Genomic DNA, 14,518 nt, shown 5'->3' with positions numbered 1-14,518 from the left:
AGCTTATTTATTTTTAAAAACTGCTTCAGACAAAAAGTTGGGGGAGAGCAACAAAATGCTAATAATTATTGAAGCTATATTAATGATCACATATGAGGATATATGACTACTTTCATATGTTTGAACAAATTTCATTATCGTAAGTAAAAACAAATTAACTACGCTGCCAAATCTTTAGAAAAAAGGGGGGGGAAAAGGTGTGAATATGTTACCATGATAAGACTATTTTTTTTAAAGAACCTTTTTAAAAATTTTTATTGATTGATTTTAGAGATGACAATAGAGGGGGAGAGAGAGAGAGAGAGATCAATTTGTTGTTCCACTTATTTATGCATTCATTGGTGCTTCTTGTATGTGCTCTGACCAGAATCAAACCTGCGACCTTGGCATGTCGGGACGATGCTCTATCCAAGTGAGCTACTAGGCAGGGCCACACTATTTCCTTACATAGTCATATGGTGTCTTGAATACAGACATTGGCCCCTGTCCAGTTAGTGTACAAGGCAGCAAAGCCTGTGGCCTTTGAACCCTGGCCTGTTGATCACTCACTCCTGGCATGTTGCAATGCCACTAAGGTGAGCATACCTGTGAGGAGACCCCAGGGCACTGTGCCCACTCACACCCACCCCAGGGCTGTCTTTGTCCCGCTTGATGACTAGTGCAGAAGTACATACAAGAAAAAGTAGTTTCAAACTGAGTCTGAGCATGTGTGAGAACAACTTGCAATGCTTGGTTAAACAATCTCACTTAGCAGGCTCTGGACTGTGGCCTGGGAATTTGTATGTAAAGAATTTCCCATCTGATGCGGACGCTGCTCTTCCGGGAACCACCGTTTGAGAACCACTGGTTGGCACCAAGAGTGGCAGGCTTTTTCCCTGAAGGGCAGGCAGTAAATACTTGTGGCTTTTCAGGCTATTCAGTCTCTACTGTAGTTACTTAACTCTCTCACTGCCCTCTTCCTGTGTTAATCATCTTACTCTGTTGTTTTCTTGTTCTCTGAATTCAACATTGAATTTCATGATTTTCAGTGTTTTTCCTTAATCAGTGCACTTTAAAAGCCAGAAATATTCCTTTAAATGTTGGTCATAACCAACAACCAGCCCCATATGTTTCCCAACCTCACTCCACGACTCCTTTGTCATTCTTCTGCCCTGGCCACGTTGGCTGGGATCATCCAACCTACGAAGGCACGTGCAGCAGGGACATGTCCCTCTGTCCCCAAGGCTGTTCTGCCTCTTTGCTCGTCCTAACCACCTGCATTAAACTAGACCAAGAGCCAGCCCGTCACTACCTGGGACACAGACCTAACTATCTCCTTTATCAGAGGTGCCCCTCAATTTCTGTTAACTGTCCACATCGATTCTCATTTTTTTCAATTAGATTATAAGATCCTGGAGGGCAGGAGTCCTATCTAATTAATATTCATGTGTCTGGCACTATAACTTGTGCAAAGCAGGTACTGAATGAGTGTTGGTGGATGATTTCATATCTTTTTACCTTAAGTTTCTCCAGATCTGGCCTTTCAATACTGACCACCTCGGCCAGCAGCTGAGCTTCCAGACCGTCTTCTGTGACCGTGAAATTGAGGAGGGTTGTCTGAGCTTGCAATTCTGGCTTGTAGTGAGGATTTGCCAGCTTTGTGTGAAGGAGAAGGCGAAAGTTCTTGTTAAATTCACATTCTTTATCTCCGATCCTGATATACCTACAGGGGACATAACACAGACATGATGAGCTCAGGAGCCCCCCTGAGCCACAGCTGATACCAAGGTGTCATTCCCATCCTGTGTTCTGATCATAGATCTCGGCCTCAAGACCAGGTGAGTCAGGATTTTTCAGGTACTCTCAGGATCCCTGAAGTAAAGAAGAATAGGGATTATTCACTAAACCTCTATTTAGTTAAATTTCTGCATATGCAAAATGGTGGTAGTAGCAGTCCTCACCTCACAGTGTTGACGTAACAATTACCTGCAATAAGGCGTATAAAGGACCTAACACAACAGATGTTAGCTTCTACTATTCTACTCTCTGTGATTAACCTCATATTAAACGTTACTATTCTTTTTTTTTTTTTTTTTGTATTTTTCTGAAGCTGGAAACGGGGAGAGACAGTCAGACAGACTCCCGCATGCGCCCAACCGGGATCCACCCGGCATGCCCACCAGGGGCGACGGTCTGCCCACCAGGGGCTATGCTCTGCCCACCAGGGGGCGATGCTCTGCCCCTCCAGGGCGTCACTCTGCTGCAACCAGAGCCACTCTAGCGCCTGGGGCAGAGGCCAAGGAGGCATCCCCAGCGCCCGGGCCATCTTTGCTCCAATGGAGCCTTGGCTGCGGGAGGGGAAGAGAGAGACAGAGAGGAAGGAGGGGGAGGGTGGAGAAGCAAATGGGCACTTCTCCTATGTGCCCTGACCGGGAATTGAACCCGGGTCCCCTGCACGCCAGGCCGACGCTCTACCGCTGAGCCAACCGGCCAGGGCCAATGTTGCTATTCTTTAAAGACAAAATGAGTACATACGTGTTTGTATGTATTTGTGTACAGGTATGTGAACATATACTTTTCAATAGTTCGGGCAGAGGCTCAAAAACGAAGTCTCAGAAGCCTCCTGTGTAGAATGCACGGCTCACGTTCCTCTGTGCTCCACGGTGGGCTCTCGGTAACCAGGCTTCTGTTCTGTGTCCCTGTTCCCTGGCCATGGGCACCAGGAGCGGGCACTTCATCCACACCATTCCAATCAGAACACCCTTTCCTGGGATTTGGGTTCAGGGCAGAGAGCAGGGAGAGTTGGAACTGGAACCTAAAAGCTTGTGTTGAAGTCACTCTGTCCTGGTGAACCACGCAGTACAAAAAGACATTCCTGGTTTCTCAAGGGAGAATAATCCAACCAAGATCCACAGGGAGGAGTGGTGCGCAGAGAGCCTGCTCTGGGTTTTCTGGAGTTCTAGGCCCCACCTCCCTTGACGCCTGGCTGCATTTTCACTGATGTTGCCATGACACCTGCAGCCTAGTACCGTGCTGTCTGTATTGCTTGGCTAGGTGGCGGTGGTTGCTGGAATTACAAGCACAACTCTGAATGTGTCCTCTCCCTGATGTGTTTCTCTTTCTCAGATGCTGAAGTTTAACTTCTCAAGCCTTTATCACCTGGCCTTCATTCTCCTCTGGGTTCTGGATAGAAGAACTGAGGAGAGCCCAGCATAGGAGGGCAGAGAGGTTGAGGCGAATCTTTCCTGCCCCCACCCTCTGGTCTGAGGGAGGCGGGGTCCTACTGTCATTCTTTTACATATTCAGTTAGTTGATAAATATATATAAAGTGCCTACAGCGGGACAGCTCAAAGGTCTGCCCAATTAAAAAACGGGCAAAATATATGAATAGACATGTCGCCAAAGAAGATACACAAATGACCAATAAGCAACTGAAAAGATGATCAACATCATTAATCATAAAAAAATGCAAGTCAGGCCCTGGCCGGTTGGCTCAGCGGTAGAGCGTCGGCCTAGCGTGCGGAGGACCCGGGTTCGATTCCCGGCCAGGGCACACAGGAGAAGCGCCCATTTGCTTCTCCACCCCCCCGCCGCGCCTTCCTCTCTGTCTCTCTCTTCCCCTCCCGCAGCCAAGGCTCCATTGGAGCAAAGATGGCCCGGGTGCTGGGGATGGCTCCTTGGCCTCTGCCCCAGGCGCTAGAGTGGCTCTGGTCGCAACATGGCAACGCCCAGGATGGGCAGAGCATCGCCCCATGGTGGGCGTGCCGGGTGGATCCTGGTCGGGCGCATGCGGGAGTCTGTCTGACTGTCTCTCCCTGTTTCCAGCTTCAGAAAAATGCAAAAAAAAAAAAAAATGCAAGTCAAAGACACAGTGAGGTACCACAGCATACCTACTAGGTGTTTATGGTAAGAGACCGCAGACAATAACATGTGTTGGAGAGAACGGAATGAAATCGGAACACTCATAAACAGCAGGTGGGAATGTAAAATGGCGCAGCCACTTTGGAAAACAGTATTGGCGGTTTCTCAGAATCTTAAACATGAAGTTATCATTTAACCCAGCAATTCTACTTCTAGGTAAAGACCCAAAAGAATGGAAGACATATGCCCACATATGAATCTATATGAAAATGCTCATAGCAGCATTATTCATAATAGCTGAAAGTTAGAAACAACCCAAATGTCTGTGAACTCATGGATAAATAAACTGTAGTATATCAAAACAATGGAATATTATTTCGGCCATAAAAAAGAACATACTGATGCATGCTACAACATAGACGGACTCTGAAAGCATTATGCCAAGTGAAAGAAGCCAATCACAGAAGACCACATATTATATCATTCTATTTATAGGAAATATCCAGACGAGGCAAATCAACAGAGACAGAAAGGAGGTTTGGTTGCTTACCAGTTACAATCCTAAAATTGTTTGTGGTAATGGTTGCCCAACACTGTGATTATACTAAAAACCACTGAATTATTCTCTTTGAATGACTAACTTGTACATATATGAATTATACCTCAGTAACCATGTTACCATAAAGAAAAAAGGAACAATCTGTAAGGAAATTAACCATGCTAACTGTAGTTTCTCACAAGTTCATTCTTCACTTTTGAGCATATAGAGCTGCCGCACAGGATGGTCTTATTTGATAAGAACACTTTTTTTTTAGTTAACCTTCCATTTGACTGAAGACATCTTCAACCATATCTACATTGGAAACATCATCAAAACTCCCATTCCTTGAGTTTCCCTTTCCAAGGGTTTCCAAAATTGATCTCACCAGGAAGCTTTGGAAAAAATCTTCCAATGCTGGCACTCTTTACTGTATTACTGTTGACCTGAATGTCAAGATTTGTTCAACTGGCTTTTAAAGGAAATTTTAAGAGTGAAGGTTTCATGTAATTACAGTCTGGGGCTCTCACACACAAGAAACAACAAAGTTTATACTCATTTACATCTCCACAATAAAACCCATGCTTTAAATCAGGGGTCCCCAAACTACGGCCCTGAGGCCATTTATCCGGCCCCCCCGCTGTACTTTCGGAAGGGGCACCTCTTTCATTAGTGGTCATCCTCATCCTGTGCTCCTGGAGTCCTGTATGTGGCGGCATCGCTCACGTACAGTACTACTTCCAGTGACGCGGGACGGACGCGTCACGGCTCCAGAAGCGCATCATATCACTTGTTACGGCTAGCAGTGACAAATATGGAACCGGACATTGACCATCTTATTAGCCAAAAGCAGGCCCATAGTTCCCATTGAAATACTGGTCAGTTTGTTGATTTAAATTTACTTGTTCTTTATTTTAAATATTGTATTTGTTCCAGTTTTGTTTATTTACTTTAAAATAAGATATGTGCAGTGTGCATAGGGATTTGTTCATAGTTTGTTTTTTTTTTTTGCATTTTTCTGAAGCTGGAAACAGGGAGAGACAGTCAGACAGACTCCCGCATGCGCCCGACCGGGATCCACCCGGCACGCCCACCAGGGGCGACGCTCTGCCCACCAGGGGGCGATGCTCTGCCCATCCTGGGCGTCGCCATGTTGCGACCCTCCTGGGTGTCGCCATGTTGCGACCAGAGCCACTCTAGCGCCTGGGGCAGAGGCCACAGAGCCATCCCCAGCGCCCGGGCCATCTTTGCTCCAATGGAGCCTTGGCTGCGGGAGGGGAAGAGAGAGACAGAGAGGAAGGCGCGGCGGAGGGGTGGAGAAGCAAATGGGCGCTTCTCCTATGTGCCCTGGCCGGGAATCGAACCCGGGTCCTCCGCACGCTAGGCCGACGCTCTACCGCTGAGCCAACCGGCCAGGGCCATAGTTTTTTTTTATAGTCCGGCCCTCCAATGGTCTGAGGGACAGTGAACTGGCCCCCTGTGTAAAAAGTTTGGGGACCCCTGCTCTAAATCAACCCCTGAGTATGTATGTCTTGGGATTTTCTGATTACTGCTCTATTTGAGTTTGAATTCATTCCTCCCCTGGCACCTGTCTCAGAGAAATGCCAGGACTGTCACAATCATCCATGATTTCAGGTTGAATTTCCCCTCATTTGCTTATAAATTTTCACTGGGTTTGAGCTCACATTTCATAAACTTCCTGCATTAAACCACTAATCCACGTTCCCAGATGAAAAGAGAACTGAAACATTTTTACACCTTAAAAATTTAAATTTACATGAAAAGCACTATAAGTCAAGTCTAGAATTTTCATTATTATTGTCTAATGGGACAGCTCATTGTGTCAGGATTAGGAACTGCAGTGCACAAACTAATTTTGAGATTTGTATGGAAGGGGTGTGTGTGTGTGTGTACCAAAACAAGCCCCCAGCAGTATAACTAAAATCTTGGAAAGTCTTTGGTGTTCAGGCCTCAGGGAGAAATTGCTCTTGAACAGGGATTGGACAACAGTTTCTACAAAGGGCCAGAGAGTATATATATTTTAGGCTTTGTGGGCCACACACATCTCTGCTATATTTTCTTATTTTCTTCCTTGTTATTTACAACCCTTAAAACCATTGTTAGGCCGGACCAGGCAGTGGAGCAGTGGATAGAGCAGGGGTTGGGAACCTATGGCTCGTGAGCCAGATGTGGCTCTTTTGATGGCTGCATCTGGCTCGCAGACAAATCTTTAATAAAAAAAAACATTAAAAATATAAAATATTCTCATATATTACAATCCATTCATTTCCTATCGCTCATGTTCATGGTTGCAGGTGGCTGGAGCCAATCACAGCTGTCCTCCAGACAACACCAAATTTTTATTGGATAATGCATAACATACACAGGTCGTTGTATGGCTCTCACAGAATTACATTTTAAAATATGTGCCGTTCATGGCTCTCTCAGCCAAAAAGGTTCCCGACCCCTGGGATAGAGCATCAGATTGGGATGCGGAGGACCCAGGTTCGAGACCCCGAGGTTGCCAGCTTGAGTGCGGGCTCATCTGGTTTGAGCAAAAGCTCTGCAGCTTGGACCCAAGGTTGCTGGCTCGAGCAAGAGGTTACTAGGTCAGTTGTAGCCCCACGGTCAAGGCACATATGAGAAAGCAATCAATGAACAACTAAGGAGTCACAACAAAAAACTAATGATTGATGCTTCTCACCTCTCTGTTCCTGTCTGTCCCTATTTATGCCTCTCTCTGACTCTCTGTCTCTGTAAAAAACAAAACAAAACAAAACAAGAAATAAAAAAAAAGAAAAAAAAACACTGTTAGCTCTTTGTAAATTATATAAAGGTCTAATCACTATGTTGTACACCTGAAACTAACATAACAGTGTATGTCGGCTATAATTTACAAAAAAAAAAAATTAAGCCTGGCCTGTGGTGGCGCAGTGGATAAAGTGTCGCCCTGGAACACTGAGGTCGCCGGTTCAAAACCCCAGGCTTGCCTAGTCAGGGCACATGTGGGAGTTGGTGCTTCCTGCTCCTCCCTTCTCTCTCTCTCTCTCTCTCTCTCTCTCTCTCTCTCTCTCTCTCTCTGTTTTCCAAGCAATGAATAAAAAAAAATCTTAAAAAGAAAAAAAAGAAATCAAAGATAAACAACAACAGCCAACTATTCTTAGTTTACAGGACTTCCCATGACAGGCTGTTTGCGTCTGCTGCTCTGAGGATCACACCAGTTAGTAAGCGGTATTAGCGCAATCCCCTCTCAGAGCAATAGCTGCTAATCCCCACGGATTTCCCAAGAATATCAGTTTTCCCAATCAGCCACTGTATATAACTGTGCTTCCCCTCCCTAGGCTTTTAAGAGGGGAATAAAAAAAGGCCTGAGACTGGCCAAGATGGATCATGAAGTTCTGACAGTTTTGCAGGTGACAAAAGCTTTTAACTGGTTAAATACGTACTTAACCAAAAATCTCAGCTAAAGCAGTGCTCCATAGATGGCTCAGCGGGGACTCCATGGCTCTGAACTCTTCTCGCATGTCTCATATAACCTGAAGCATTCACAGTTTGGGAACTGGAAATCTATCTTCTTGAGGGACAGGTCTGGTTTTAAAACTCTGAAGACAGAGTTAACCGGGAGGACTCAGTTAAGCTGATGGAAGAGATAAGAATGTCTGCCTATAATATCGGTTTTACATTTTGCTCTGAAACATTACTTTCTAGGCTTAGATTTCCCAGGGATAGTAAATTATCCTCAACTGGGGTGTTTATGATCTATGAAAGGCAAAAACTGCATAATGACTTAGGGGGTTTTATCATTGCTACTAGGTTAATTTTTGCTTAATCTCCTATCTGGGAAAATTAAATGAATGGCTAATGCTCTCTCGTGATTTGAAGGCTCCAAACAACAACGAAGTTAACCAGAGGGGTGGGAAAAGCAAACAATCTTTCTGTTTTTGTTGTTGTGAAAGACATGAATCCAGAGGTCGTGACTTGGACTAGACAGAAGGCGGCAGCTAGGAGCTCTTGAACTTCAACTTCAATGAGAAGCAGCAGCAAGGTGTGAAGAGCAGCATAAAACTCAGAAGCGTGCCTCCTTTCTTAAAAGAGTAGTTCTTAACCCATTTTCCAGCTCCAGGCCCTCTGGGAACAGGACACTGACTGCCTCATGACACTGTGTCACAGTGAGAATCAAGGAGAGGCGGGAATCTCTGAATGGGGAGGAGACTCGCTCCCAGAGGGTTTTCATCCACCCTCTCCAAGGGTGAGAGCTCTCCTAGGTGCCGCTTCTTATTGGCTGAGAACCGCTGGCTTGGAGGTGAGAAACTACTTATATAAACACAGACAGAAATAAAATGTGTTCTCAGTACAAACACCATGGCTTACTTGGCTAGGACATAGGGTGAGTCTCGCACATTGTTGCACCCAGCAGAGTTGTAATTCTAAGGCAAGAAGAGCCCCTCGTGATCATTCAGCGTATTCCCTTTTATTAAACCAAAAAGTTTACGGCTTGTCCAAGGTCACATAGCTTAGTGGCAGAGTGGGAACTAGGACCTGGGTCTCCGGACTCCTAGTATAAAGTTCTTTTCCCTGGATCATATTGAAAAAGTTAATTTGCTCCGTTTGATAGTGACAGCTTGTAACCTAACCTCTGTCAACCAGTCAATCACAGAAGGGTGTCGAGAGAATATGACTGACTCCTAACAACCTATGGCCACTAGAGAAAAAATTTAAAGACACAGCTCAGAGAACATGCCCTGCTGATCTTTGGGTAGGAATTCTGTCCTTGTTTATGCAAGAGAAAGGGATTGATTATCGAGGTACCCAGCCCTAATCCAAGACCTATCATTTCTGGTAGATGTTTTCATAAAATGAATTATTTAATAAAATTATAAAGATGAATCACTCAATTTACATAAAAGTTTTCTATCTCTTGGCTTTCAGGAAAGAAAAGAAAAAATTTAAGTGTGCCAAAATGCCCTCTTCTTTGCTGAATGAATTATTGTAACATAAAGACAATCATCTACACATTAACTATAAATTCAGTTTTCCATATGTCAGGTTTGCATAAAAATCAGGTATATTGGGAATTTCAAAGATCTTTCATAAATTTATTCAAAATCCAGCCCAAAAGTGTCCTGGGATAAAAGAATTCCTAATTTAATCAAATCATCAAAGGTCACTATTATTATAGACTGATATTGAAATTACATTAGAAACACTTGAGGCCCTGGCCGGTTGGCTCAGTGGTAGAGTGTTGGCCTGGCGTGCAGGAGTCCTGGGTTCGATTCCCGGCCAGGGCACACAGGAGAAGCACCCATCTGGTTCTCCACCCCTCCCCCTCTCCTTCCTCTCTGTCTCTTTCTTCTCCTCCCTCAGCCAAGGCTCCATTGGAGCAAAGTTGGCCCGGGTGCTGAGGATGGCTCTGTGGCCTCTGCCTCAGGCACTAGAATGGCTCTGGTTGCAACGAGCAATGCCCCAGATGGGCAGAGCATCGCCCCCTGGTGGGCATGCCGAGGGGATCCCAGTTGGGCACATGCAGGAGTCTGTCTGACTGCCTCCCCGTTTCCAACTCCAGAAAAATACAAAAAATTAAAAAAAAATAGAAATAAAAAAATATTAAAAACACTCAAAAATGATTTCTTGGCTAATGTTATCAGTATTTCTCTGATAAACATTGGTTTACAGTTCTCTCAATTTTCTGATTTACCTGAAAGCCGTAATCTCTGTGTATAGAGAGAGGATAAGCAAGATGATTATCTGAAATTGAGATGATCATCCTGAGTTCTCATTACTAAGATATACATCTGTAAACTAAGGAAGTGTCTTTTATTCTTGTTAGAACTGTTCTCAAGATTTAGTTAGCTAGCCCGACCAGGCAGTGGCGCTGTGGACAGAGCATCGGACTGGGATGTGGAGGACCCATGTTCAAGACCCCAAGGTCAGCAGCTTGAGCACGGGCTCATCTGGTTTGAGCAGAGCTCACCAGCTTGGACCCAAGGTCGCTGGCTTGAGCAAGGGGTTACTCAGTCTGCTGAAGGCCCAGGGTCAAGGCACATAGGAGAAAGCAATCAATGAACAACTAAGGTGTCGCAACAAAAAACTGATGATGATGCTTCTCCTCTCTCTCTGTTCCTGTCTGTCCCTATCTATCCCTCTCTCTGACCCTCTCTCTGAGAAAGAAAAAAGAAAAAAAATGATTTAGTTAGCTACTTTGAAAATGCCATCAGTCTTGGATCATAAAAAAGCCTGAAGAAATTTCTCTAGTGATCAGATATCCGGAGAATCTGAACAAACACCATCATCCTTTACTACCATCTAAAACCAGACTCGGAGAAGCAGCATCTTCAGTTGAGAATAAGGACTCGCTTCCGTGGCGGACCTAAGATTTTACTCGGAAGGAGGTACAGGAGGAGTTTTTTTAAAAAGAGGTTTGCAAAACTGCTCTCACAATGCTGTTTGGAGGGAAATTGCCTAACACGGTGCCTCTAAGATGGACAATTCAGACAGCTAACAGGTTCTCTGAAATAGGAGGACTTCCATTCTCTGGGCTTCATTGGAGCTGTTTTGTCAGGGTAAACAGCAGGTGGGTCTTGAGGTAAATAAATAATATAGTCACACTAGTTGGAAAAACAAAAAACCACCCACGTAGGAAAAGGGAAAAAACTTTTCAATGGACACCTAAAAGCCTTACTGCACGTCCTGCTGTTTAAAATTAAATGCTTCTAGACGAGACTTGTGAGCTCAATAGCTCCGACAGCCTAAAGGATCAGGTAGAGTGAGGCTGAAGGAAGCGTTACTTAGCAACCTGGGTAGGAGGGGCTGTTCCAGTTGGTCCAACCCCATTTCCGCTGAAAGCTACACAGCTGGCAAGACTTTCAAGGAAAGGAAAGAAAGAAAAGTCCTGAATAGAAATGAGTTCATTGTCTTGCTGCTTCAGGCACTTAATATAACCAACACATCCTGCTAGGATAAAAGCAAACTTCAATTCGAATTAAAAAAAAAAAAAGATTAATGTTGCAAGAGTCCAGGTACCACTGAACAGAAAGAAAAAAAAAAAGCTAAAAGAGAATTACCAGATGATTTCCCTTTTGAGATATATAAATAATATAGAAAACATATGTATTATATATATTCCCATACATCCATAATTAAATATTATAATGTACCACGGAAAGTAAAAAGAAAGAAATTTGCTGTTTTGAAGAAAAGAATCTAAGGTTCGTAATCTGTGTTCCTATTTGGTATTTACTTTCAGATAAAGTCAAGCAATCTTAGCAAGATGACTGTAAGTGTGTGTACGCACTACCTGTAGACCCCGAGTATTACACTTGAAAAAAAATCTTGATTGAACTTAGGAATACAAAGGTTGTTTTGGAGGTCTTTTCTGCAATTAAACTTCATTTTGAATTTAGAACTGGGAGAGCCCAGGATGCTAATTTCTATTCTATGATGGCATGAATTACCTCGAAAATAAAAATACTATTATCTACAGGGACATGAGAGAACTATATAATTTCAGAGTTTACTTAAAACCGCAAGCTTCCAGCTCAAGAGAGCACATTCTATGACCTTGTGGGATTGAATTTAACACGTTCTTTCTTTAACCCCAACTAAGACCTCATCCAAAGAGATCTAGAGTCAACTGTAATATATCATATGGCATCAATTCCAAAAGCAGCAACATGTATTTAATAAGTTGGGAAATGGCTAAGAAACTTCCTTGCCTTAATTTCAGCACAACTTTCAGGAAACCTAGTAACTGTAAAATAAATATCTGTAAAATACTATCTCCCTTTCACTTTATTATTTCTATAAAACTAGAAATTTATTACCTAGCTAGTATTTCTATTAGTTGATTTTAAGTTCCTTCTTAGGAAATACTACTTAAAGACTAATACTAAAATAAAATTACATAAAAATAAATACAGAATAATGTATAAAATGTCTTTAAAAAGTATCTATATGCTCAGAAACATATATACATTTTCCATTTAAAATGCATCTTGCAGTCAGGATATTCCAACTAAAAAATAATTATATAAAAATTAATACAGAATAATGTACAAATTCTCTTTAAAAAGTATTTATATGCTCAAAAATATATATGCATTTTCCATTCAAAATTTATCTTGCAGCAAGGTTACTCCAGCTAAAGATAAAAAATTAGTTCAATAATGTTTGGGGGGATCTGAAAGATTAAAGAGATATAATTTTATGAAGATACTTCACAGATCAGCAACTTCTCTAATACGTAAGCCAGTAAATTTGCTTTGGAAAAAGTATGTGTTGATAAATCTTCCCAGATACATTTTCTGTCGATTGCTACCATAAGATATATTTTACTTAAAATTAGGATTGTCTGGAGTTTGGTGGATTTAATTATTTGTAATTACCCAGCTGTTGTCAGCCTGTGGCCATTTTATGACAGCAGCATCTACTATGTGGGTCAGGTTCAACTGTATATCTTCTCAAACACAGATTTAATGTGCTATTGACGAAACCATTACTAGAACCAAATTAAAGTCTGGGCTGATGTATTGGTCCACAGGGGCTGTCAGACATGAAAGGAGTAATTAGTATTCATTACTTTATACTCCACAACATTCCAATTATTAATGAACTTCAACTTTTGGACTATGCTATATCTATCACAAGCACCTTCTCAGAAATTCATTATTAGGAAGAATAAACTAATATTAGTTTTTTTAAATCCCCCCTCAAACAAACAGAACTAAGATAAACAAAAACACTATTAATAGCCGGAAACTTTGTGAGGGATGTGACTTCCCCCAGGAATATAAAAGTGTTATTCCACCTGCATTTGAGGAATATGATAAATAAAGACATTCTGGGTAAATTCACCAGCTTTCAATGGCTATCGGCGGTCTCCCTCTCTTTTTCTTGGTTTCACTACTATTTTGTCTTTATAATACAAAAAGAAAATATAGAAAAGAAGCAAGTAAAATGTTCATTTTACAGGAAGATCTATTAGAAAATTTACAAACATGTAGATTTGTTTGGGATGTGAGCAAGGTAAAATCAAAATTTTCTGTTCCTGTTTTAACACTGCAAATGGTTTCTATCTCTATTATTAAACAAAGCATATCAACATTTCCCTGTTAATTTTCTTTTCCATTGTTTTCTCCCAGTTTTTATTTGTTGCATTAGAAAATAAATAGCCTGACCAGGTGGTGGCGCAGTGGATAGAGCATCGAACTGGGATGGAGAAGGACCCAGGTTTGAGACCCCGGGGTTGCCAGCTTGAGTGTGGGCTCATCTGGCTTGAGCAAAAAGCTCACTAGCATGGACCCAAGGTCACTGGCTCGAGCGGGGGTTACTCAGTCTGCTGTAGCCCCGCAGTCAAGGCACATATGAGAAAGCAGTCAATGAACAACTACGGTGTCGCAACAAAAAAACCCTGATGATTGATGTTTCTCATCTCTCTCCGTTCCTGTCTGTCTGTCCCTGTCTATCCCTCTATCTGACTCTCTCTCTATCCCTGTTAAAAATAAATAAAAAAAAAAAAAATATATATAATTACTATTTCTACCCATCTATTTTTATTTTTCCATACTCCCTCCTAGTTCGCAAGTATGTGAATATTTTATAAAGTTTCTCTCTCTTTAAAGAGTTACATGAAGGAACAAGAGACCATTTGCTCTGTTTAAACATATTTCTTGTCAGGTGAAAAGAACACAATCACTAAAATATCAAACTTAATTCCAAAGTACTTGTAAAGCTTTTATAAACAAAACTATTCCCAAAATTTTGAGTGTCAACTTTTTTTCCATTCAAAAATAAGAGGTGGGCCCTGGCCTGTTGGCTCAGTGGTAGAGCGTCGGCCTGGCATGCAGAAGTCCCGGGTTTGATTCCCGGCCAGGGCACACAGGAGAAGCATCCATCTGCTTCTCCACCCCTTCCCCTCTCCTTCCTCTCTGTCTCTCTCTTCCCCTCCTGCAGCAAGGCTCCATTGGAGCAGAGATGGCCCGGGCGCTGGGGATGGCTCCTTGGCCTCTGCCCCAGGTGCTAGAGTGGCTCTGGTCGTGACAGAGCGACGCCCCGGATGGGCAGAGCATTGCCCCCTGGTGGGCATGCCGGGTGGATCCCGGTCCGGCGCATGCAGGAGTCTGTCTGACTGCCTCCCCGTTTCCA

The 14,518-nt window shown here is 42.9% G+C and overlaps 1 protein-coding gene across 3 annotated transcripts in view; it reads right to left on the bottom strand.

The window, feature by feature from the left end:
• The window catches only part of DNAH11 (dynein axonemal heavy chain 11), a 286,917-nt gene that overhangs the window by 39,621 nt on the left and 232,778 nt on the right, over positions 1-14,518 (bottom strand). For all 3 annotated transcript variants that reach the window (XM_066240541.1, XM_066240539.1, XM_066240540.1), the window contains one exon: positions 1,498-1,702. In XM_066240541.1, the coding sequence (XP_066096638.1) occupies positions 1,498-1,702 (205 nt within the window). The remainder of the gene's footprint in view (positions 1-1,497; positions 1,703-14,518) is intronic.

Source organism: Saccopteryx bilineata, chromosome 7, assembly GCF_036850765.1.
Source record: "Saccopteryx bilineata isolate mSacBil1 chromosome 7, mSacBil1_pri_phased_curated, whole genome shotgun sequence".
NCBI classification, from domain to species: Eukaryota; Metazoa; Chordata; class Mammalia; order Chiroptera; family Emballonuridae; genus Saccopteryx; species Saccopteryx bilineata.
Note: the sequence above shows the minus strand (reverse complement) of the source record. Positions and strands in the feature narration are given on the sequence as shown.